This window comes from Calonectris borealis, chromosome 12 (assembly GCF_964195595.1).
Source record: "Calonectris borealis chromosome 12, bCalBor7.hap1.2, whole genome shotgun sequence".
Lineage (NCBI taxonomy): Eukaryota > Metazoa > Chordata > Aves > Procellariiformes > Procellariidae > Calonectris > Calonectris borealis.
In genome coordinates, this window is record NC_134323.1 from 3,818,684 (window position 1) to 3,845,300 (window position 26,617).

A 26,617-nucleotide genomic window follows, 5' to 3' on the forward strand; every position below is an offset into this window, starting at 1 on the left:
CACGTCACGCGAAAGGTTTTACTACCCAGCAGATAAATACTATAGCAAAGCCTTCAAGGAGATTTAGAAACCCTATCACAGCTAGAGAGCTAAAATATATGTAGCTCACATATGGTCAAACTTAGTTTAAGAAACAAAGACGTATTCAAAGACTTTTTAGTTTGACTTTTCCCAAACTGCTTTTCAGTGCTCTTCAAACGTCACATCACTCATTGTTCACATCCTAATGACTGTCTACACAGATAATAAACTGCTCTTTTCTTGTCTGTCCATATTCTACCTTTTGTGTAAGTCTTATTTTCGGCTTTATGGGCGTAACTACAACTGCATACGAGTTCTATCTTACGGGCGCTACAAGGACATTCAGATACTTCTGTTGCACATAGCCCAGTGCCTAGCAAGGTACTCTAGGATAAGCTGTGTCAAGTGTTCTAACAGCCAGATGGAAAAATGCCTCCTACCACTCCAGTAATCTGACAAGTCCACGTTTTTGCAGGCTGCAGTGCTCTGTGAAATGCATTTGTATACCTGTTCTTCCCCGACAGCACCCTTTTCCTCTCCTTTTCCTCCTGAAACGTATTTGTGAGCCCAATTTATATGTTAGTGGTCGAGTGCGTGGTAGAGAAGTTCTCCATGCGTATTCTAACCAGTTTCTCAGTGGGAACTGACCGCAGAAAGACCTTGGAGGTGAAGACTTGCCGGCAGGCCTTGCGGAAGTTTTCCGAGAGGAAAGCATAAATGATGGGGTTGATGCAAGAGTTCCCGTAGGCTAAGCAGTGAGAGATGATGCGGAAGGTGAAGGAGATGTTGTTCAGGGGAAACTGCCCAAACTCTGCCCACATTGTGATGATGTGGTGTGGCAGCCAGGAGAGCAGAAACACGGCGACCACGAGAAGCACTGTCTGCGCTGTCTGGAAAAGACAAGATCACATATTAAGTGGTCACAGTGATCAAGCGAGTCTATGGTATGAGCGAGTTTGCCTTCCTCTGGCAGTAGTGAAAGCAGCATAACACAGGCAACACTGACAACTGCCAGTTGGGTAAAAGATGACAATATGAAAAAGGATGCTAAAAAACAACTGTCCTCCCTGAAAACAAGGATTGCCTGTTTTTGGCTCAAGCAAATAATTCTGTAGGCCATGGAGATAGTGCCTGTAAAACCTCAAACAATACAGAGGCTGTAACAGCAGTGCTAACTATGTGACATGGAAGAGTGGAAATAATATTCCCTAACATATGGAAGCTGAGGAACATTAAGGCTGTTGAAAGTAACTGCAGGGGAAAACAGTCTGGCTGCGAGGAAACATGCCACTGAGAGGAGTAACAAAGACTGACCTGAGGAGAAAGATTTTTCCAGTAGCTTCCCTCTTACGGGAGAAACCAAGAAAAACAATGCATGGAGGATTATTTTTTTTTAAATATCCAGTACTCTTTGGTTAGAAATATTTCTAGCTAGATGGTTACCTGAGGGAGGCTCACTGCGCCTGTGGGATCCCGGCCTGTGTGCTGGCTGGGTTAGAGGTGTGCCCCTGCAATGCTTGCTCTCCAGTTAGGCTGGCCAGCCACCGCCGCAAGCTGTCATTTGTTAAGCCCCAAAGCTTGATCTGAGGTAAAATTTTCCTGAAAACAGTGTTCTTTGAAGTCACCATCCAAAGTGAAGGTTAACATGAGGTGAGCTGCTGACTGCAGCTGTGATAGCCCCACAGCTGCAGCTGGGGAAGAGGAACGAGGGCTCAGGTGGTGCCTTGGGAGGGCTGAGGAACATGGCGGAGCAGTGTGAGGGGGTGGCTGGGTGCTGCCAGGGTGGGAAGGGTGCAGGGAGAGCCAGAGGCAGCCTTGACCAAAGGTAGGTGGCATGAGCTGTTTTGGTGTGAATTTTAGCAGGCTGTTTGTTTGGGTTTTGTTCCTTTTGTTGAGGGGAAATGGTAGCTTGGGGAGAGGGGCTCAGGTTGTGAGGAACCTGGGGGGGGGAGAGGACTGAAGGCAAAGACTGAGGCACTTGCATTTTGGGGCTGCGAGTCCAGGCTGTCTGCTGTCCCTGAAGTGGAGATCCTCACTAGTGTAGGCAAAGTCCCTTGCCCTATAAATATTGCTGTGAAGTTAATGTTCAGGGGACCTGCAAGATGTGTACCAAGAAATAACTCAGTTTTTATTGAAAAGGTCTTTCTCCTTTTGAACAAAAACTCTTCAGCCTGGTATAGTTAAGGGAATGTGTTACAACAAAAGCACTCTTTTCTTTTTTTTTTTTTATTTATTTTATTTTCCTGGAAGCCTTTGAAGAGGATGAAGAATGGCTTTTATTTACTGTAAGCTACAGTAAATAAAATTAAACTATAAGTCACTTCAACTTCCTTTCTATAAGACCCTGAGCCCTGTGGGAGCAGGACCGCACTTAGCAAGTTTAAAGCGGCTGAGGGTGTTGCTTTTGTCTCGCTTTCTACTTCTAGCACACTCAGTGAATACCTAGTAAGGCTCAGAGGTTACTGACTTGGGGCCCCTGAGAGCCTTTCCTAATGTTTTTGCAGGGCTAATTCCACCTGACTTCAGGAGTTTTCAAAAATGCTAATGGTAATGGAAGGTGAGCATTTTTTTGCATATTTAATTCCTCCTTTTTGGGGTACTGTAGCAGATGCACAGCAAGTGACTTCCCTGCTCTTCCCCCACCTGATTCTTGGCAAAATGCGTGCTTTTCAACTTTAGTAGTTAGTGTTTATCATTTGTATTTTGTCATTTTAATAAATATAACAAATTGCAAATATGCAGATGATATCCTTCCCCTAAGGAGAATTGTTGTACAAGTAGCAGAAAAGCAATGGAGAAAAATGAAACCTTAGGCTTCATTTCAGCTTAAGGTTTACAGCCTTACTGGTCTAGGTCAATGCTTCTGTCAAGAATTCCCTTGCGTGATTTCAAGTGAATAGTGTGCAATTACTTTCCTAGAAGAGCGATAATTTTCTAGTGAACAAAAACTCATTTAATCAGTGGTTATAATGGCTACATTTAATAGTTGGTTTGTCTGCTAGAGAAGACCTGCAGGATTTTGTATCTTGTTTTAAAGCATTCTATCACTATACCTGTTATGCTAAAATGTATAAATAGAAATTATAAAGACTCAGACTTACATATATCTAACACCAAAATACCTAAGCTGGAATGATCTTTCAGGAGAAGGGAAATCTTTTCCTCAGTTCCCCCCAAAATATAGCAAATACAACAGCTGCTGCAAAACCTCTATATGTTCTCTAACCTTTCTGCAGCACTACACAGTTGGCATGACTTGCCAAATTAAGCATATTTTCCAGGCAGTATTTCAGTGGTGTCTCAGGTGGATAGGTAGAGCTGGGCTCAGCAAGGAGATTTTTTGGGTTCCCATTAAACTGGGAGGGCATTTCAGGGGTCGTTTGCTCTTCTCTTGGTACTCGCTGTGGCTGTGTACTTTGGGTGAGATGGAAATTGCAGCATGTTTTAGTAAGTCTGCCCCCCTATGGCATATGCTTGGCCTTGTTGGAAATGTAATATGAGGAAAATAAGGAACTTATGAGTACCAGAACTAATGAAGCAAGGTTTCCTAAGGAACTATGTCTTAGATGGTTTCTCTGATGCCCTAAAAGACAGTAGTGGTACAACCGAAATACTACTTCTTGGAGCATTTGCAGTTTTTCCCTTGTCAGAGGCTCTCCAAATACTTAACAAAGTTTCACTCGTCTAGCGTCTATGTTAATGGCTTTTTCTGTCTTCCTGTATCAATGAGTTAGGTATCATGTTCATGAATGTATACTGGCTAACAGAAGGCTTCTGTATTGCAGACTTAACTGCAGAAGATCACGTTCTGGAGATGATGACAGCATGGAGAAATGACAGCATGCTCCAGGGAAGAGCGGAGTGACATAGCAGAAAGAGTATAAGGTGATTAGATGTTGGTGCCTAACATCTGGAATTGTAACAACTGATTGCAGTCCCATACATGAGAACAGTGGGAGACACTGTTAAAATATTTATAAACAAGTCTTACATTTATAACCTGTCTTGTTCAAAGGGGTTGGAGGTACCGGGTGAAACTGCAGGAAATCTGTGTCTTCCAGGTTCTTCTGTTTCACTTTCGTAACTGCTCTATAATGCTCTTGAAGTTTCCTAAGATTATTTAGAACTTTAAAAACCTTTTGTTTTGATTTCTTTTCTTCTTTAATGTTGTCCTGGTTTCGGCTGGGATAGGGTTAAATTTCTTCCTAGTGCTGTGTTTTGGATTTAGTATGAGGAGAATGTTGATAACACACTGATGTTTTCAGTTGTTGCTAAGTGCCCTTCCTAGTCCAAGGACAGCTCCCGTGCCTACTGACTGAGCTAGGTACACAAGATGGGAGGGAACATAATCAGGACAGCCAGCCCAGCTGGCCAATGGGATATTCCATACCATGTGACGTCATGCTCAGTATATGAAGGGTAGGCGTGATCCAGGAAGTACCGATCGCTACTTGGTTATCGGTCAGCGTGGGTGGTGAGCAATTGCATTGTGCATCACTCATTTTGTATATTTTATCATTATCATTATTATTTTCCCTTTTTTTCCCTGTTCTATTAAACTGTCTTTATCTCAACCCACGAGTTTTTCTCACTCTTACCCTTCCGATTCTCTCCCCGTCCCGCTGGGGGTGGGGGGAGTGAGTGAGCGGCTGCGTGGTATTTGGCTGCCTGCCAGGTTAAACCACGACAAATGTCAAAATACTTAAAGCTGCAAGCAGCTTTTTAAGAAGCTGCTATACTTAGGTGTTCAGATATAGTTCTTTATTAAATATCTGGCTAGGGCTTACTTTATCTAGACAATTGGAGTTGGATCAGGACCTTCATATTATGCTGACCTTCCTAAGTAACAGTATTAAAACCTGCAGAACATGAGGGCATACTATAATTATTGTTTATAACGTACATTTAATCTGATCTTATATCTGAGTGAATCACACTGAAATGTTTAAAGTATATTCTGCTTGCTAGGACAAGAGTAATGTCGGGGAAGGCTAAAAGGTGCTTTACGTGGCAACTGCTTTTTCTTCTACTCGTTTAACCCTGCAGAAAAATCAACTGCATGATAAAGGGGAGTTTTCTCAATCTTGGACAGGAGCCATCTTTGCTCTGTTTACACAGGGTCTGCAGCAATGATCTCCTGCAATAAAAACAAATTATTATTGAAGTGGAAAAATGTGTTTGGATTTGAGTCAGAAGTACCACTTTCACTTTTCTTAGCTACCTTAACAAGCCAGTTAAATCTGTTAACCTCTCTAGGAAGATGTTATTGCATCAGATCAAGATTTCTGTACAGATAAGAGAAAACATTTGCCTACAATACAAGTAAAAAAAAAAAGAAGGGATTTCTGTCAAATAGGTCTCTCAAGTAAGTTTCTCTTAATTTTGAAAGACAATAACCTGTAGGTTCATCCTGTACCTGGCATGCTTCAGGTGCTTCCTTGTTTCGCCTACTAGAATGCTGTCTGACATATGAGGTGACAAAGCATGTTCCCATGTAAGTGAACAACCTTAGCTCCCAAATGTCCTCAAACTGGCCACACTGGGAACCAGATGCTGTCCTTAAAAATATACTGGTATGATTAGAAGTTGATGGAACTGAAAGACACAGGCATAGTGGTCTTGTGGGGTCTAGTTTCCCTGCTGTGGTATAATGGGTACTAAAGAAATTATTAATAAAGAGTTCCCATCCTTAGCTTTCACCTGCAATAATGGTGCTACTTTTTTAACCTCTAGTAATGTTAAGTAGCTTAGGCTTGTTACCAGGGCAACCTTTCACAGCATCCTTCTGCTTAAATTAGGGGTCTACAAGCACTGAAATATTCTTTTGAATAAGGGATATATATCTAGATTCATTTTTCTTTTATTGTGAAATAACAAACGGCGCATTTAATATAGGGCTGAGTATTAAAAAATGGGTTTGCAGTTGCTATGCATTAGCACAAAGCTGTTTCTGAGGTCCAGCTATTCGGGATTTTGCAGATGGAAAACATAGACAATACTAGGGCAATAATACACGTAATTCATGACTCAAGAAACATGTTTTGGAAATGGAACTTATGTCTATTTTTTTTAAGTTAGGGAATATCTAGTTAAGATAGAGGAAACTGAAACAAAACACTATGTTTGGCTTTTAATGTGCCAACTTTGTGGTAGCTAAAACTGATGTTAATGTAACATTATATATAATCATGACCAGCTGCAGAGGACTGATCCAAATAGCCTGTGTACTGTTTGAGTTTGTTCAGTGGGCTGTGATAATTTGCACAGTTAATGGATTACTGTTGGTCTAGCTGTGCCCACTTAATGCTAGCCTTCTGGTTCATCTCCGAAGGTGATTGGTTCATCTCCGAAGGGGTCCATAATAGACATGTACAACGGCCACTACTGCATTGTCTAACTCTCTCTTAATAATCCTAGAAGTCTTTCAAGCAGCTCCACAAAATAGCTCAGTGCATTATTTGTTGTACAGACAAAGTACATGTGCTTAAGCTATACAGTAAATTAATAGCATGGTGGGATATAGAGACTAGAAGAGTTATAAATATTTTTGTTTGTCAAATAAATAGATAAACTTCTCTTGTATTTCCCTCCCCCCCTTATTGTTTCTCCCATGCACAGATTGCTTAGAATTTACTTGCTTATTCTTTTGTTATCTTTATAGGTGATCTGACTTTTTCTTTGTCTGTTTTCCCTTTGATTTTTTTTTTTTTCCTAGTCCTGGACAATCTATTTCTTGCTTTTAGTCTTCCCCTGTCCTTCAAAAAACAATGGGAAATGTGTTTAAAAACCCTTTTTGTGGGAGATGCCTCATTCTGGAGGATGACGAAGTCTTTAGCATTTAATTGTCTTTTGAGCTGTTGTCCTTGATAAACTTGTAATGAAGCTGCCTCAACTTGTCAATTTGTCAAAGGCAAAACTAAGATTGGCCTGTAATGAGTCAAATGCTTCGAGTATTCCATGGATTTACCTATTTTTGGCAGAACTACCTGATATGCTAGATTAATAAACATTCCTGAGATTAAAATATAGAGAGAACAGAACAGTCTAAAGGTAGAGAGCTTGTCACTTTCCCGATTTAGTCATAGTTTGAGACAGCTAGTTGCACATCTTTTTTCAGAGCTGATCAGACCATCCATTTGTACTGTTTACCTCAGCCACACAGAAATGGGAAAGAACATTCAATGAGGTCTTTATTAAACAGTACATTCTCACTAGCTTGCGGAAAAACTGGGCTTCATTAGTGAGACAACTGCTGTTTTCTGAATATCGTGGAAGTTTTTTTCTCTCTTTTTTTTTTTCTTCCATGATTCTGAAGGAAGAAGCATAAAGAAGCCTATGCCTGTTCTTCCACACTGTCTTATCAGCAAATAACAACTGACCCTTCCTTTATTACTCTCTGTGGGGGGATATAATGAACTTGTTTTGGACTTTGGGTCTTCCTTCCCCTTATTCCCCAAAATTAATTTCAATTGATAATGTTCTGCTGTGACTCTAAAGGCAGACTTATTCTTGCTAGTGCTGCTTCTTCACACCATACCATGCTTTCTGTGTGGGCCGCGACTCTTCTCTTGACTTCTAATATAAAGCCTATCTGATGATGTGATTTACTGATCAATTCTTTTCTCCTGTTATGCTCATCTCTAACTTGCATCTCCTTTTCCCTAAAGTTTGAGAGACAATTGGTGCATGTTTTGATTGCCCCAGACTTGCTTTGGGTAAGCTACAGAGTTTCAGACTTGGCTATACATTGTACTTTTACTGTAGTGAAGGCTTGGCAAAAAAGTAGTGATTCCTGGTGCCCTAAGCTTTTGCTTTTAGATAATGCAGATACACTGTGTCAGTGATTAGGAAGGACGTGGCTTAGCACAATCTACCACTGTATTGCTGGAGGTACTTACCAACTTTTGAGGAAAACAATTTTTGTGGCTTTAGATTCTGGGATCCTCTTGTTTTCTGAAGACAAAAATCAGTCAAGAGCATCCCTTTGCTCTGAGTACCCCTTTAAGCCAATATGCAAAGTGAAAACTGTCAGTTTATTCTTTCCTGGTGCCAGGTTCTTCTCTCCTTTGTTCACAAACCCGACTCCCCCTGATGCATTTGCCAACATCCTTTTCCTTTCTACCCTAACAGAAAGGTCCCAAAGCACAAATTTGATCTCCAGAAACATGCTTATAGCTTAGTCATAAACGTACAATATTTCAAACAGCTGATTCAAAAAAGGCCATACCTATTTTTAACTAACTTAAATGTTGTGTAGCAGCTTCCTCTGCTTCAGAGCAAATGCATCTGTTAATTACTTCTGAAGCACTTCTCACTGCCCTTTGGTCTTTTTTTATTACACTTGAGTGTAATACTACTCTTCAGTGGTCTGAGAACCACACTGAAAGTGTTCTTTTTCATTGTTCTGTATTTTCTTTCTTGCAATCAGAGATGGCAGTTGGCTGTCTTGAAGAAGAGGAGGGATTGAAGCAAATAGATTTTCAGTTGTTACCAGTTCATTTTGGCGACTCGCATTGTGCTCTAAGATGGACTCTTCATTTCCCAGCAGCTTGCTTGCAGTGTTCTAACTGCTCATCTGCACATCTCTCATTCTGTGTTTATGTCACTAATCTCCTCTGTTGATGCCCTTAATACTGACTCACTTTGTATTCATAAATGCCTATGAGCATTATGATATTCCTATTATCCACTAATTGGTAATGATGCTCTTTATTCCTGCTGCCCTTGGCTCTTGTTAGCAAAACTACTTGCAGGATTTCACTTCTGATTAATATTTTTTTGCTGGATGGATCCCAGATTCTTCCATGCTCCTTTGCTGTACTTACTGTTGTTCAAGTGCCAAGGCCTTGAACATCACATTCAGTAAGTCTATATGAAAACCTTCCATTTGTGTGAACAGAAGCCAAATAAATTGTTCAGCATATAGAAAAGCAGTTACAGTGCAACTTTTGTCTGCCTCTCTTGGCCAAGATGTTCAGGAATACCCATCTACCTTGAAGGAATTCTGTATGTTTTACCTCAAGCTGTTCTATGACCTTCAAAATGCAGTGCTCCATGGAATGTCCCACACCAACTCTGTAGGTATTTGTGTTTACTTAGCTCTGGGAGCAATAAACAGCTACTCTGCATGTAGGTAAATGTAAGGTGGTGAATATATGAGCTGAGGAAGAAAACAACCAGCTTCATAGAGAGAGATGTGCTTTGAATTGACCATTTCAATTTTGGAGCAAGATCTTGGGCTTATGACAGTTTTGTGAACAGCTTGATTCTCAAGTAGTGGCTAGAAGAGGGGAAATTTTAAAAAAGTAATAAAATAAGGCAAATCAAATTTTAGGAATTATGAGAAAAGGAATAGAGAACAAAACAAGACACACTGCTCTCCCACCAGGTAAGCATGGTTCGCTTTTCTATTGTAGCTAAACAATAGAAAAGCATAGTACTAATTTGTTAGCTTTAAATGGCTCAATTGGTCTGTTAATCGGAGCTTTTGGCCTCAAGGTTCCACAACTCCTACTGTCCTTTCAAGGGAGCTTGCAAAATAGCTGTGAAATTCATATCTCCAGAAACATTCTTAAACTTGAAAAAGCATTTCAGACTGTTCATTTTGCAAGTCTTGTTATTTGTTCTTTAAAAATATACAGAACAAAACTGAGTAAACATTGAGGAACCCTGGTGTGCTCCAGAGGCCAGTAAAACACCACAGGGCCATTTCATGGTAAGAATAGACCTTGGTTTGCTTTAATTTCCGTTGTTTAATCATCTTATTTACTGCAAATGTACATTCAGAGTTCTTAGGGCTGGACTCTTGTGAAACGCTTCTCAAAGCTGTCAGACAAGGAATTGTTAACTTCCCTTGGAGCCAAATTATAGACTTGCTGTACTCTGCATAATGCAGAAAGGAAGTAACAGAACTGAAAAAGACTTTATTTGTGATAGAGGTGTGCACAGGGTTTCTTACCATGTTGTCTTGCTGGCTGGCCTCAAGAAATGATTATTCAAAACTGCAAAGAGGAATCCTGCAGCATTACACCATCTCAATTTTAAGGTTGGCAAACTTGTGCAGCTAGTACAGCATTAAATAGGGAAACACACAGTTATGTACCTCTTTTGCAAGCAGAGTCTTTGTTCATCATGCAGAATTTCAGCCTAAGCTTGCAAAAGGTCCTAAACTTCTTCCTTAATCTAATCACATATAAATGGAAAAGCATATTAAATTGAGCATGTCCAAGACTGACATGTACATGGCAATCATATATAAAAATTTGTGAAGTAGGAATCTGAATTAAAGGTCAAACTCTTTTGATAATGGAATATGAAGTCAGGATGCAACAAACTTTGTACAATGGAAATTTTTGTGAAGTTTCAAGTGTGCATAAATTGAAAAAGCTGCTGTAGTTTGAACATAATCATGCTGTAACTTAAAAGCTTACAAATCGCAACCCAAGCACAAAACCTTTTTTTTTTTTTTAAAAAGGAGGTATGTGCCTGGAAGATTGTGTGTCATCTGCAGGATTCTGTTAAAGACAAACTTGTTCTTTTCAGCAAGTGTTTGAACACTGACCTGGAAGGGGTTTCTGTCAGAGCTCTCTGGGTTATTCATAAACTGGGCCCATTCAAAGAAAATGTGTTTCTATTAACTTTACAATCATGTATCTAAACACTGCCCACAAGTAGGTTGGCCTTAGAAAACAGGGCCCTCTATCTGTCCCTCTAGCCCCTACATATCTTCAAATAACTGTAAACTTTCAGTACAATATTGTGGCAAATGGGACAATGATAGACAGCAGAAAGATCACAAATAATGGAAGAGAAGGGAAAGGTGACTTTGCAAACACCATGCACAGAGTGAAATCCATGCTGGAACCCCAGGTGTATCTTGTGGCAATGTTGTTTGGGAGACAACAGCAGGGTCTTCACATCCTGCTGAAGTGAAGCCTGGCATTTAAGACTTATTTAGAGAAGATACTTCATATACCAATGTCCTCTGGGAACTTTTTGACAAGGCTCCCTTGAGGGGAAATTCGGTGGCAGTGCCACTTTGTTTTAGGTGTATGTGTCAGAGCTCCTCTTAATTGTGCAGATAGCTAAAAAACTTAGAGTTGTTTTAACTTTTAACTGGGTTTTGCTTCCGTACTCGGCTAACAGACAGTACGCATGCTTGTCTGCATGTGCAGCTCTGCTCGGTCCCTGGGCAGCTGGTGCTCCCCTGCTGGGTGCAGACAGCGCACACCAGGTAAGCCTGCACAGACGGCTGAGCACAGCGCTGTGGGGGCAAGCACTGGAAAACCATGCTGTGGTAAAGAAAACAAGCAAGACAGTTCTTAGAATAACAAATTTGTAGTTCATTAAGCTTTTTTCTGTGGGTTTGATTTATTTAAAAAAAAAAAAAAGGCTTTATTTTTTTTGAAAGGCATTGATACAGATTGATACAATTGATCTTTAAAGAGAGGTTGAGCTACAGTACCAAGGATCTGGGTACCAGTAATACACCTCACATGCTTAGATTCAGTTAAATCCAGTATTATTTTGCTTTTTTTGCTACAGCAATGCAACTAGGAAAGTCAGGCATATCCTTGCACAACACTGGGACTGTTCATTTGGCCATGCTATCATCATCTCTTTAGAAATTGCCCTAGGTCTGCATCTAGCAGTCTCTCTCACTCATTCGGTAAATATTGGCCGTATCCAGATTCACATGTTGTTCTGAGATTCACAGGATGTACTAATAGTGGATAAAATACTGGCTCCTCTATGACCTTTTAGGTGGCTTGAATTTGGATTTGTCCCTGTAATACTTCCTTACTGCATGCATTTCTGTGTTCGGTGGCTCAAAACCATGTGAATTAGGAGGATGTCTCTTCTGCCTGTTACCAGTGTTTACAGGATTTGGGAGTGGAGAGAATGGTATTATACTAAGACTTGAACAAGGTCAATGAAAGCTATAGATCCAGAAATAAGTGATGACATTTTTAAAAATCTTACCCAATATTACTGGTTTTTTTAGAAACAGCCTATAATGGAGAATAATAGCAATGTGTTTTCAGCCAGCATGTGAAATGCTGTTTGTGAGAAGTCGCTTCCCTTAGCTCTAAGGCATTTGCTTTGCTTCTTAACTATATTTTATCTTGGAAGTGTTATATCTTGAGGAGTCTGTATAGCACAAAGCAGAAGAGAGATTATAGTTTCTGGAATTCTGAATGGCAAAACAAACTGTTTGCAGTGGTAATGCAGGCAACCATTTCACTGGAAAATCTTGTTCAACAAGGACTCCAAATCTGCAATTTGATTCTTTTGAGACCTTTACTCACAAATGTAGCCCAGATGAACGTAGTGAATCCTGAACAAATAGCTGTTTGCAAAATTTACTACTTACCTGTTAAAAAAAAACCAAAACAACCCCAAACCCACAAACCAAACACAAAAACAGAGAAAAAACTAAACAAACCAAACACAAAACCCCTTCCCTTAGGGGTGGGAGGAGGATAACAGCTCAAGTGTCCTGCTTTCTTGAAATTATAGGAATGAAGTAGGAACTGAGTAGTCGTAGTTCCAGACTGTACTCTTTTGTACCAGTATGACACTTTGTTTTTCATATCAGTGTGGTCAAGATACACACTGTGAATTAACAGATCTGAATCAGGTAATTTTATCGCCTCATATTGGAAGACTTTGCTGTTGTGTTACACTTTCTTTTGATAGATCAAGGCAATTTGGGTTTAGCCACTGAAGTTCCACAGGTATTTCAGAACAAGCTAGATGTTCTGTATATGCTAAATTAACATTTCAAATGTGGAGCAAGATTCATCTGTCAAACATCTTTGAGCAAAATAAGCAAAAGCTATTCACTTAATCTCTGATGAAGTTTATAAATTAAAACCAAACAAAACTACTTGTAGACCAAAAGACCAATTAAGTACATGTGAAGGAAGCTAATTTAACAGAACTGACATGTGCATACGAATTTCCTATTAGGCTCTAATGTGACGTTTTCTTAAGAAGATCTGCTTTAAATGATTGACACTCAATGTGTTTCAAGTATACTTTGAAAGCATATGCAGGAATTGAGTGTGTCTGCAACCTACCCAAGAAAGACTCCTTATAAAGTGCTAAGAGAAGTGGTTGAAACAAAAAATGCTTGAAATAGGTACACTAAAGATGCTGTTTGGCCTGCAGAAAGGCTAGATGAGCAATTTCTACACAGAAAGTGCTGGAAGGAGACAAATTGTGGAAGATGATGTGTGTGAATAGAGGAATGTATTTGATTTTTCTTTCATCTGAAAGGATCACCTATTTAATTAGGCCTAACTGTGCCAAATGGAGCAAGAATTGCTACCGGGCCTTCCAGAATTATAGCCAGGGAAATACTTAAGGGGAGGGAGGAAGAAATGCTGTACCATTAACTTGTTTGATCAGGTGAAGTCATATCTAATCAGGAAACCCAAAGAAGAAAATGTAGAGCTGTTTTTTCATCTAAATCTGCAGGTCAAATCTGAAAACAATGCAAACGGATACATTTGAAAAAATGAGTGTCATAAATGAAATTCTGTAACTTACTGCTTTATGGGAAAATGACAGTAGTAATTTTCGACTGTTGGTAGCATTCTCTTCAAATATAGCAAAGAAATGGTTAGTGTGCCATTCATATATAAGTAAGGAAAGACAGAAGGGGAATCTAAACCAACCAAACTGTTTTAGGATTTGTTGGTGATTTTGAGACCTAAAGCAACTTTTCAAAGTTGTGAAGTCATGAAATTATTCTATGCAAAATGACAGTGCTTCTTAGCGCTTTATTTGCTGTATTTTACATAAACAAAATTGTCAACAGATCTTGGTTGCCTTTTCTCATGTAGCACAAAAGACTGACTGTGCTTTCTGCTTGTAGTCTGCACTACCTGCCCAGAAATGATACTCTTGGTTCTCAAATTTTAATTCACAGTATATCGGTGGCAGCATCAGCGTTCATCAGAAAGTCAGTAGGCAAAATAAGATGTAGTGTTCTTCAGGGTAGTCTGTTTCATCTAGGTCTGGTGGTGTTCCTGCAGCAGGCAATACATAGCAGCTATTTCTTGCATAATTTATTGCCTTAGAAAAGGTGATTAAAATAATGTTTATCAGAACCTACTTGAAATTAGATGAGCTGGACTAATAACATTAATCTCAATAAGGTTCAGGAACAAACAGATGAACAAAGTGGTATTTGTGAGGCTTTATGCTTGTTTTGTGAACTTAGCAACTGAACACAAAAACATGATCAAAAGCACCCTAAGGGGAAAGGGAAAGTAACTCCCATCAAGGAAATAGTGTGGCGTATTATAACTTCTGTAGTCATTTTGTATTGTGAGATAATATTGTGAATACCAGTTGAGTTCTATTGTTACAGGCAGTGTAGGTGCAAGACCAATTATGGTTTGATACTCATAAGTTATTACCAACAAAACTGAGTGTATGTTAGTGAATGTAATGAACCAGTAGAAACTAAGTATAATCTATAGTTATAGTATGGTTAGGATTCATAGGCATAAAGGACTGGCAAAATCTCTGTAACAGCTCTAAATCAACTACAAGCAGCACAGACCAGACCATTAAAACTGTAGCACAATATTGCAGATGATACACCTGAAAGATAATATTATTTTTGTATTAAAAACCCTTAAGTTTGGTTTGAGATGCTACTATAGCTGCTAAAGTGCACAGTTAACCTCTTAAAGTAGCTCTGCTTTTTCCTGAATAGGTTGATCATGAAGACATCTATGTCGATGAGAACTGTACATTTTTCTGCGATACCTTAGCTGCATACAGAACATTAACGTACTAAGATTGGTTTCTTTCTGAGATAAGGAACAGATGGCTATGTTATGTTTAGGGATATACCTTTTTGTCTCCGTTACAGTAAGTCTCCTCGGTGAAAGAGAAATCAATAGAGGTACCGGTTCAGGTTCTTATGAGGTATAGCTGCAGCATGCTGAAAATCTAGTATCTTGAATTCCTCATCTTGTGAGTGATCTAAATTTCCAGGGGGGTCCTGTAATGCTAGTGGATAAATCACTGAGTGCAACTCGTCATGCCCAGAAGTGGTTCTGTGTTTCAAAACATCTGTAGCTTGTTGCAGCTGTGGTACCAGTGTCTGTCTTTTTTTGCTGGAGTCATGTCAAAGCTTTGATTTCTGTATCTTGCACCCTTGTCAATCGAATGGCCATGTTTGCTGTAATGACCCTCAATTTTGTCATAGACAGCATCACGGCCACATCTTGTAGGGCTGCTCTAGTGTGGCAGGTAGCTGCTGAAACTGGCCAGTGCATTGGCTGAGAGCAAATCAAAGCGCTCCCTAGTCATCTCCACTGGCTGTCACATCTACTCGGAGGCACACTCATTCGGGTTGACCAGTTGCTGTGCCGCTGGCACAGACTGTGACCCGACTGTCCTATCAGCAGCTAATGATAGTACTCCATTACTTCCTGTCTTTGACTAGCCAGATAGCCTACAGTTTTACTTACCGCTGCACACTCAACAGTTACAACATTTCTGACTGAAATACATTTTCCCCTTTCACGTCACGTAAATCTGATATTGTATCACTGAAGTTGGTGAGTTTTGCTACCTGAAAACTTCCATTAATTATGGCTTATTCACTCTAAGATTCTTGGACAGAAAAAAAAATTCTATTCTTAAGGTTTTTCTCAGTAAATGCTTGCAATTCTGCTTATTTCATACAGCTTGAGCCAGGGATAACCCTGTTCTTTGGCTTGCAAAGGGATCAAACCAGGATCTGAATGCACCACCTGCTTAGATGCAAACCTTAAGAAAGATCTTAAATGCAAACTGCAGCAAAACTGAAGTACTTCAATTTCTTCATGTATTTTCTTTTTAGTTTGCTGAGGTATACTCAAAACACCTAGATATTTTTATAGTCCGAGTATCTTACTGGCTGCCAACGTAAAAAGATAGTATTTGTGGGATTCTATTATAGCACAATAAATCAAAAGGCAGTCCAGCAGGCCTGTATATAGAGATCGATATAACATTTCAATAATGGTATCATTATATACTGTGTCTATAAAGATATAACAAACTGTCAACATGAATTCTGAACCTGAGCTGAAAGACTGGTACGTGAATGACACTTCAGTACCTGGATGGAGCTTGAAAAGGCTATTGGTTATTTTAGAAACCTGACATATCTATTACATTATAGTCAGTGTACAGATTAAACCAAAGATATTTACCTTCTTCTTTGATCTCTCTGACTTCTTGGAAATGTTCTTTACTTTCGTATGGAGATGATATAAAACCTTGGGGGGAAAAAGGAGCAATATATTGAATAGGTAATTGAATTGTGTATATTAGTATTTGAACTTCTCATACAAGCACAAAATTTAAAAGAATTGTTTTAGCATGACTTCAACCAATGTTGAATTTGATACTTTGAGACTTCTAATTCTAAGCCTTCCACAGTTCTTTCTCCTTCAAGAAACAAGGTTTGGAAAAAGCATTAAAACCACTATGCTTCCACAAGATGTAGCTCAGCATATATTAAGAGCTCAGCTGGCACTATGCTGAAATCCACAGGAGTCTTTCCATGGATTTTGAATTTTAGATTGTGCCCCAGATTATCTATATTTATTCTCTAGATTGATTATAGACAAAAGCAGAGAGCAGGCTGCAAGTACTGTACCCTGGTGTGACTGTCCTGCCGCTCCTGAGCGTCGCACTAACAAATAGGGCAGCTGGAGTGGGTTCTCCTTTCAGAGGGAGAGTCATAAGAAATGTTAGAGCACTGTAGGGCAATTCTGAGTTAACAACATCTAGATCAAGCTTTTGAAACCTGATTACAGCACGGCAGTAACCTGGCAATGTTTGTACTTTGGCCTTTGGAGCTAACAGACTATATTTTCTAAAGCAATTAATGAACAAAAAAATGCCTCTATTAAATGCAGCTCACCCTCCAGTTGCTGCTCTCTCACATAGGGCAATGAGGGGACAAACACTGGAGCTACAGTGACAGGAGTTAAGAGCTCTAGTGACTTTTTCCTCTTGTGACAAGCAAGGCCTGAGGTTTAGAGATTTTTAGCTTAAATCTAAGTGCATTGTCCTGTCCTTAGCACTGATGATAGCAGAACAGATTAGTATTGAAAGTAATGTATTTTTTGATTAAACAGACATGAACTTAAATTCCAGGAAAACATTTTTTTTTTTCCCCCAGGAGGGTAGACCTGCAACTGACTAGTGAAAAAGAAGTCCAGTCCCTGCGCAGTAGGGTAATAATACAAAATTCACAGAAAACTTATTCTGCATGCTATCACAACTCATAGACTTGCTATCAGTCTTAAGCATGCTAAAGATCAGTAAGGGGAAACCAAAAGTTTAAGTGATAGCAATCCACAAGAAGAAAGGAAGAGGTTTCTTGCTGAATAAAACTCTGATCCTAAGACCTCTTTTTGCAAGTCTTTGCAAGATGCAGTGTCAGAGCTTTGTGTCAAAAAAAAAAACAAACCAAAACAAAAAAACCCAAAACCCAAAGGAAAGAAAGAAATTGGGGTGATGTCTTTAATACTGTTTCTGTATACTTTCTGCATAGTTTCTCCCTCCATAGGTTTTTCCTCTTACCAGGAACAAACGTATTATCAAGAGAGAACAAACTGAAAAATAGGAGAAACAGCAAGAATCTTTAGGGGATTTGGGTGTCAGGCTGGGTGTCAACTTAGCAGTTGTAATCCTTTTTGTGAACTGGTGTAATTTCATTCTCTGTTTTCCTTCCCCCCCGCCTCCGAGAAGTATTCTATACCAGGAGAGTATATGGAAAGGATTGGATCTATTATTTGTTGGCTGAGTAGCTTGAGTGTACACATTCAAGCCACCAAGAGTCTGGGAGTGACCTTCCCCTCCATTTAAACATTACTCGCGTCCCTCTCACCCACCTTGGCATAGCAGCAGGTGATGAGCACCAAGGGCAGGAGGTATCCCACCAGCAGGATGGTAATCTTGTACATCTGCTTGGCTGTTGAACCATCTGCCCAGTGCTCCCAGCAGAAGGAGCTGTTGGGTGCTTGTTGATGACCACTCATGAGGGCCTGGTGCTGGGCTACAGGGATGGCAATGAGTAGAGACAACAGCCAAATGACACCCACGCCGAGGGCAGCGTTGCGCTTGCTGCGGATGCAGGGTGAACGCTTGGCATGGACCACAGCAATGTATCTGTCCACAGACATAGCCACCAGAGTAAAGATGCTGACCAGCATTGTTGCCATGGCCAAGTAGTGAACCCACTTGCAAAAGAAGGCACCGAAGATCCATTCTGGCAGGGAGTAGATAGTGGCCTGGAAGGGGACGCAGAAGAGCAGAAAGGAGAAGTCTGCAATGCTCAAGTTCAGGATGAAGATGTTGGTAGTGCTGCGTGATGGGCGTCCCCCAGGCCGGAGACGCCCCAAAACAACCAACACCAATGTGTTTCCAACCATTCCCAGGAGGAAAATCAACCCAAAAAGCACTGGTACAATCACGACCTCTGGGCCACCAGAGATTGCTCTTGACCAGCACATTTGGGCCTGTGTTTGGTTAGTCTCAAGGCTGCACTTGCTGGTGTTGGCTCCGAGGGAAAGCACAAAGTTGTCTTCCTGCTCCTCCATGGAGCCAGGCTGCTTGGAAGGCAGGGAGCAGTCGCTGCAGCCCTGACTGCTATCAGGCAGGTCTATGTTAGTGGTGGCCAGAGGCTGAATGCTTGGGTTTTCCAATGCTCTGTGTTTTTCCTTTGGGGAGCAATTTTCTTCAGATGATTCTTCTAAGCTCTGTCTGTCTTTGGTGCAGATTCTTCCAAGAACTGGCAAAACAGGGCGTTGAGGAATTTTCTCATCCAAGAGGTAAGTGCAGGTTTGGCAGTGGCTGCTGGAGAAGCTCTTGTGGCAGAGGAAAAGTCTGTGCCAGAAGGGCTGAGGATGAAGCTGCACTGGGAGCTTGGAGCAGAAGCAAAGCGGCTGCAGCTCAGCTTCCTCACGCCCCTCCTCTTCTGCTTCCCTCCCACGCCAGTCCCTGGATCTGCAGCTGTTGTACCTGCTCTCCTAGCTCTGATCGGAGCTGTGGCAGTGAGAACAAATGCTGTCTGTGACCTGAGCCCTTCAGAAAATAACCCCTGATCAGGTCTGTCCCCATACACTACTACTCACGAGGAGAGGAAGAGCAGAGCAAAAGCGAGTTCTCATCCAAAGGGATGGGTCGAGCAGCAGCTGCTGAGCGATAGCGTGTGCAGTTCTGTGAGGAGCAGCATTGGAACTGGCTGCATGAAAAGGAAAAAGGCTAAAATATGTTTTTTGTCAACAGAGCAGGATTTTTTTGTTTCATAGTCTTTAATGTGCTCACATTAGAGCATAAAACAATCTGGATGGTTGTGTTTTCAGCACAAAAAACTGGGTAAGCCTTAGATTCAGCAGCTGGGTCCTGCCACTTCTTGGATATCTGCCCAAATTCCTTAGTGCCTGAATATTCATGGATCTTGTTGATCCAGCTGTAAAGAAGTTCCAGGTTCAGGCCAGTAGTGCCAAGATCATCTGCACTGGAAAAGGAAAGGTTCAGTCGCGGTAGCTGTGAGCAGCTGAAATACTCCCTGTAATACAGAGATATGGATTTAAAAAAAAAAATTATTAAGGATTAATAGCTTAGTTATTGCGGTTTTGATGCTTACTTATAGAAACAGTAGGTATGTTTTAGAAGGTACTAAGTAACTTAGGTTTAATGGTATGTTTCCTCATATTTCTTAAGGGGTTCTGTGAACTCTACAGGCAGTAAGGAGGGAAACAAAGTTTAGGCAAACATTAACAGTACCTGCACACTGATTTATGCATTCAGGACAGCCGCTTGCATAGAAGAGTACACATCTCTTTTCAGTGGTTACAAGTCTAGGCACTTGGTCAGAGCGGCCCACCACTGGCTCCTGTGGATGTGGGGGTTAGACTGGAGAGAGCTCCTTAATTTTTGAAACAAGGTTCAGTGATTGAGAATTGCCCTGCCTTGTGACTTGTCTCTAAGCTCTTGCTGAGAGAGGTGATAGTGCTGCCTTCCTTAGCCTGCTCTGATACACTCGTTTAAAATCTGTTACGAAGCTAGACTCCTTATTTCCCCCCCATAGTTTTGAGGCTAGTTATAGGGTGAGGTGGGAAGTGGCCAGGGAGTGAAAGATGTCTAAGTTGCAATGGAAAATATGTCTACCCTTGTTGCGTGCCAGTGAGCAGATGACCATGGCTGGACCAGCTACCTGGATCTCACTAGCATCTCTTTGTCTTCTGTGGCCCGGCTGCCTCGCGTGCTGGGGCACAGCACCTCAGACGCCATGAAGTCTTCCAGTCCCCCAAATCTGTCTGTCTGCTGGGATCTCTGCCCTCAGCTTGCAGACAGTTGCTTGCAATGCACCACTTTCAGGGACGCTGCAAGCTCTGGTGTTGTGCTGCAGATTTGAGTGCCATCTACTGGCATTGCATCTCCTTCGCTGCTTTCAGACAGCTCCTGTGGCGGTGCTTGTTCTTTCTTTCCCTCAAACATACAGTCCCACCGTTCAGTAATGAACTCCATCTGCTGTTGTTTTCCTCTCATCCTTGTGCACATACACACCGTTAAATCATGAAACTTAAATATGCTTGCGTTTCCTTTTGTGATAATATGTGACCATTGTAAGGTTACTTCTTGTAACACTATTCCTATAACTTCATGTAACATTTTAGAGAAGGCTATTGAAGATGATTTCAATAGCTATTGCTGTATTTTAGATCTGTTTTGTTTTGGTGTTTTTTTTTCCATTTTCTTAGTGGACAGTCATACCAGAAAGTATTATTTAAGAAGCACCTGTAGCAATCACAGTAAATGAGAGCATGCATTTTTTTCTTTTAGTGGGTTTGGGCAAAATAATAAAACCTGCAGCATGAGTGGTTTCTACTGCAGGGGATATGAAACAATGGATGCAGGAATTCGAGAATTGCATGCGTCACCTGCAGAAAAAACACAGCTTTGCAGATCGAAAAGATTGCATGGCACACTAAGCGGAAAATGGGCAGAGGACAGCGCAGTTCTAGCAGTGAGGAGGGAGAGATCATAGGATTGTTTAGATTTGTAAACAAAATTTTCAAAAATATCCTAAATTCTTGCAGAAGGGACATTACCAGCTTTCTTCTCCATCTTCAGAATACTATTCAAATTTTTTAAAAAAATAGACTGCTCCAGGTTTTTTTGCAGATTTCAGTGAGTGTGTCATAACTGGGGGAGTGGAAGGAAAGGTGAATATTCTGGATGGAAAGTGGCAGTGACTTGCTGAATTAGACATCCAGTAAACTAAGTGCAAAAACTCAGCTTGCTTTCACTAGGGAACTGAGATGCTGCAAATCTGACTTCAAATGGAAGCTGGCTGGTGGGAATATTCCTGGCTGGTGGGAATATTCCTGGCTGGTTTCACTTGGGAGGAAATGATTTCCAGTGGTAATCTACATGCTTTGCTGAAATTTTATCCTGAAACCATGCTTACCGTGGCATTCAAAAGTTCCAAAAACGGTCAAGATTCCTTCTTCTGTTTCCCTGTTTCTGCCACTTCTCAACTGCTTTAAATGGTGTGTTTTTGACAGGGAGAAATCCCCTTGAGAATTCACAGCCCAGATGCAGTCGGAAGGGAGCTGACCATGCTGAGACAAAGTACTTGCCATAAGACATATCCATTAGACTAATTAGGAGAAGAAGATCAAGTCACTTTACTGAGTGCAGGAGCACAAATAGCAAGTGAACCTGTAATGACTGATTTGCTGGGAGCATCCACATTGTGTGTGGTACTTCAAAATTCATGGTATTTCACCTGAAAACCAGAAACAATTAATGCACTGTGGATTGAGCTGCATGAAATATCTCAGCTCTACAAATTCTGCTGTTCTTTAGAAACTCTGTTGTTTCTTGGATGATGACAACAAACATTTAAACACGAGTAAGAGGATGTAGGAAAAGGAAACTGAATATTCTCTGTGGGAGGAAAAAAAAGGTAGAAGTCTGACAGACATTACCTTGATCAAGACTGAACTGGAAGTCCGACGCTGTTGCCTTTGTCTGAATTGATGTTGGGCTAAATGAAAGCATTGGACTCGCATGCAGAGTCCCTGACTAAACAGACATCAGAGGTATCTTGTTGAGAGAGGATAATTGGACCTTTATGGATGAATTGGCAGTCCCACAGTAAGGAGAAGAGAGGGAGTGTGTCAGCCTTAGGAACAAGGGTAGGGGGGAAAAAAACCAAAAACATTAGGTGGTAGTATTTATACGGTAACATTTTTAGTCTGTGTAGATACAAACTAATTTGCCCATTTTCTGATTGCTAATGGGTGCTTCAGCTCCTAATTACACTGAATATCAGGTATGTTGCAAATCACTCTTACTGTTTTGATAGTTATGGTTCAGCTTTTTGATACTTATGCGTTAGCTCTCTAAGCCTCTTGACTTTTGAGTGGAAGGAGGGCACTCAAGCATAACAGCGAGCAAGAACCTCACTGTCACACTTCTCTCCCTCTCTGGAGAATGTGGGTTACATCTTAGATCCATTTAAAGGAAAACAAACAGGAATCCAACCCCAAAAGTCCAGTTTGTGGCTTTGAGTTTGGCATCTGTCTTTGCATACTGTGCTCTTCAGAAGGCTGACTTGGGCTGAAAAGCCCTTTAGGCTGAGTGACAAGCTACCTAGATGCAGCTACTAGGAAACAAGCAATGGCAGGTCTGAAATCTCTGCACTTGGATTGTAACAACCCCCTCCAGTTGTGATCCCGAGCTTGGTTATGCCCTGGTGAGAGAAGGTGCAGTGTCCATTCCTCTTTAAGTATGACCCCAAGAGGGGTAGGAGGTCCTGCTGCCTGCTCTGCATATATTGGCCCAAAAAATGGGAGCCCAGATTCAATTCCTTTCTAACTCCGCATAATTTCTTTCCTAAAGGAACTGAAACCTTCATCCCCTAGACACTAAGTTACTTGTTCACCAGGCCATAAGCCAAGCTGTACAGGGTAGTCTTGCTTGTGTAGGAACTACGATGAAGTGCTGCAGAGAGTACAAACATCACTGGGCCAGAATAAAAATAATTGACTGTTCAAGCTAGGCACTTGGTGGAGAAAGAAGGGGTTCTGAAGTGTGACTTCTCTGATTCATGAATTTTAGGGTTAAAAAGTCAATATAATGCATTAGTAAATCCTTTCAACTTTTGCGAGCTGTAAAGTTTGAGTCTCTTGGGTGGAGGATTGGAATCTCACTCTGACCATGAAAATGTCAAACATTGTATGATATGAAAAGATAGAAACATCTTTTATGAGGAGTCTGAAATTGTTAATGTGCTATGTCAGTATATGTACTAAACTGGAACCTCAGGGGTGATAAAGAGCCATTCCTTCTCACTTGTGGATCTTGGAGGGCTGAACAGGAGTTTGGTAAATAGCTGTCCGTTTGGCACAAGCCTGTGTGTGCGCACAAGGGAGAGCCTTCAAAGCACAGAAGGGGTTGGTTTAATCAAATAGCTGGATGAAAGGGTACTCTGCTGCATATAGGTAACTAAAGTCACAATTACCAAAGATCAATCACTTGGTGTCTTTTGAAAAGTTTCAACTTGATTTGAATAGTTTATTAGGCTGTAAAACTTTGAAAGGGGTTTAGATTGAACATAACTCAGAAGAGAGTCCTTTAATTGATGACAGTTTATAGCACAGCTGCTCTGAGCCCTGTGATGTTGCCATTGAGATGGTACAGTCAGGATTTAAAGCAGATGGAGGCTTATTGATTGATTCTTAACCTATTAGATCAGTTTGTACTATTTTTCTCTTTAATAAGACTTAATCATGGAACTGTTTGAGTAGGCTGTTGGCTGGCTCTGTGAATCTGCTTTGTTTGTATTGCTTAAGTGTCGGCTGAGGTAAGAGCTGGTGGAGTATAAAGCCATGTAACAATGACAAAACAAAGCATATTCTTAAATGTAAATACAGGCTAAATACTGAAATTGTGACAAACCAAGCAAAAGTGTTCTGTGCTCTCCGTCCCCAGCAAGGACAGGAAGATCATAAGGGTGTATCTACACAAATTTGCATCAAAAGTGTGCTTATGAACCGAGACTGCTAATTGTTCCTGCTTCTTGTGGCTTGTACCACAGTTACTCTCCAAATAGGCTTCTATTGGCCTGCACTACTTCCTCGCAAACACATAACCTAAAATATGTATAAGCTAAACTCTGGAAATGTTCTGATCTGGCAGAACTTCGTGTTGTATTTCACTCTAAAATTTGCATGGAGCTGGTCTGAAGTTAATATTCTTCCCTCAAATGATTAGACCGTTAACCTGTTTCCACAGGTTAAATAATTTTAGATAAAATTCTCACTGATTTTTGGCTGTTAATCAAAGATATGGCTGATTTAGTAGAAGGTACTTTGAACTAAGAAAAGTCCTTTTGGTTCCAAGTCCTTCAGTGCTGTATCTGTACTGCTCTTAGGACTACGCTCCTTTCCAGGAGTGTCAGCTCTTGCAACTTCCAGCTTTCTGTCATCCATTTTAATGGGTTGGGAGGGGGAGCTGAAGTATACCATCAGTTTACCTCCACATAGATTTATGGAACAGTCTCAGTTTTTCAGAGAAACTATTTTGTTTTGCTCAGTACCTGAGTACTGAGCTGAATTGTTTTCTATTTTATATGTGGCAATATCTTCAAATTATTCACTAGAAGTGATTTGTGGGTAGTTTATCTATTTTGCAGGTGTCTTAGCACATAAATTATGCTAAGAACTCAGTCCTCATTCCTTGAGCAAATGCCGTTAAAATAGGAAGTATTTCTAAAAATCCCTTAGGAGGCTTTATAGGAGATTCAGGCCATGGGACTGAATATGTAGTCTGCGTTCTGACTGCCCGACTTGCTTATATGCAACCACTGAGAGCAGGCAGTGTATTTCAGAAGAAAAAACAACTAATTTCCTGAATAATATAGGTTGTGTGAAAATAGTTACTGTAGTGGTGAGGAGACAAACCCAATGTTACAGAACATTGTTGGATGTATGAGAAAAAATTAAGGTAGTTATTCAGAAGCTTATGGAACAGATAGAATTGAAAAAAACCCAAACAACTTCTAAAAAATTACTACTTCAGTGTGTACATAATTTGGCATCACCTAAACCATAGGCATATGTGGCTCATGTTCAAACAGTTGTCTTTAAGAGTATGTCTGTAGAAAGCTTCAAAACAAATCAGAGATTTGCCTTTCTCATCCTTGAAGAGCTGTTTTATAATGGCTTGTAAAGTCAGTTTCCAGGGTAGAAAATGATGTTGGTAGTAAACAGATCACATTCAACCTGATGCAGATCAAAGGAGCAGAAACATTTTGTCCAATCTTCCTCTGAGCAGTCTACCATATAGTTACTAAAACAACTGATAATAATCTCTTTGCCAAGCTCTTTTATGTCTTGAGGTGTTGTTTCATATTGTATGCTAAGATAAAGACTTTCTTTCTCAATGCCAGAATCTACTGTCTGCTAAAGAAGGAAACTTAAATATACATTCTGGTAAAAGGCTTAAGGCTCTCAAGAACTCTTACACACTTCATATGCTCTGCTAAAATAGCTTATCTGCTTTTTTTTTTTTTGAATCTCTATTTTCTGTACAGTGGGCTGGGACTATTTTTTGAAAAAACAGGATGTCTTTTGCTCCCTGTCTTCTGTGACTTGAATGTTCAGTGTTCAAAATGCTTTTTTACAGTTTAACTTCATGCCGTGTTCAGCTTGTTCTAATTTAACTTCTTCACTAGAAATAGAAAGTAAGTCATGTGAAACTTGCACTGATTTATAGTATAGGTTTTAGATTCGGTATGCAGTATATGCTTAGGTCAGGGAAGGTTGTAATATGCTTAAGCTGATTCAGTCTTTTGTGATTAGATACTCTGCAAAGTTCATAGACCTTAACTAAAAACACTCTCCCATATTTGTTATGTACAAACAACCACGTAATTCAAAACTATCAGTGAATAACATAAATAACCTGCATCCTCTCTACATTGCAGGAGCTCTAGATAATATAAAGGGTAATTTGTCAAAATCCGTTTTAACTTAACCTGTGTTTGAAATCTTTCAACTCCCACAGTGTATGACCCAGTAATCCAAGATCTGATTCTTTCATTTAACTTTCTTTGAGATTATCTAGGTTAACTATATGTACATGACAGGAATTCTTGAGTACGTTTTTCTGTGAACTCCAGTGAAAGCCTCTTCAAAGTGAGGTACAACTCAGTCCTACTGGCACAAATATATCCAAGCTGAATAACTGACTAGGAAGACTGAAGTTGAACTGTTCAGCTGTCTTTGATTTGTTAGTCATAAACCTTTTAGTGAAATCTTTTCCCTTTGGTAAAGAGTCAGTAACAATACTTTCCAATTACTTGAGAATATGGTCAAAATATCCACAGAGATCTTTTGCCATGCTGATGAATTTGCTAAGAAATGAAATTAGTATTTCAGTGAAAGTTTTTCAGCTTTAGCTAGATACTTAGTCAACAGTCGAAGTCTCATCAGCTCCACTCTTGAAGCAATGGCAACTTGAAAACTGCAAGAATTCAAAATTCAGACAGTGACTT

At 40.3% G+C, this 26,617-nt stretch overlaps 1 protein-coding gene across 1 annotated transcript; it reads right to left on the minus strand.

Moving 5' to 3' along the window:
* Positions 1–593: 593 nt before the first annotated feature.
* LOC142087179 (galanin receptor type 1-like) lies at positions 594–18,644 on the minus strand. The gene is made up of 3 exons (XM_075161076.1): positions 17,937–18,644; positions 16,245–16,310; positions 594–911 (listed from the first exon to the last, which is right to left on the minus strand). The coding sequence occupies exons 1-3, from the start codon at positions 18,642–18,644 to the stop codon at positions 594–596; spliced, it is 1,092 nt and encodes a 363-aa protein (XP_075017177.1).
* Positions 18,645–26,617: the final 7,973 nt, after the last annotated feature.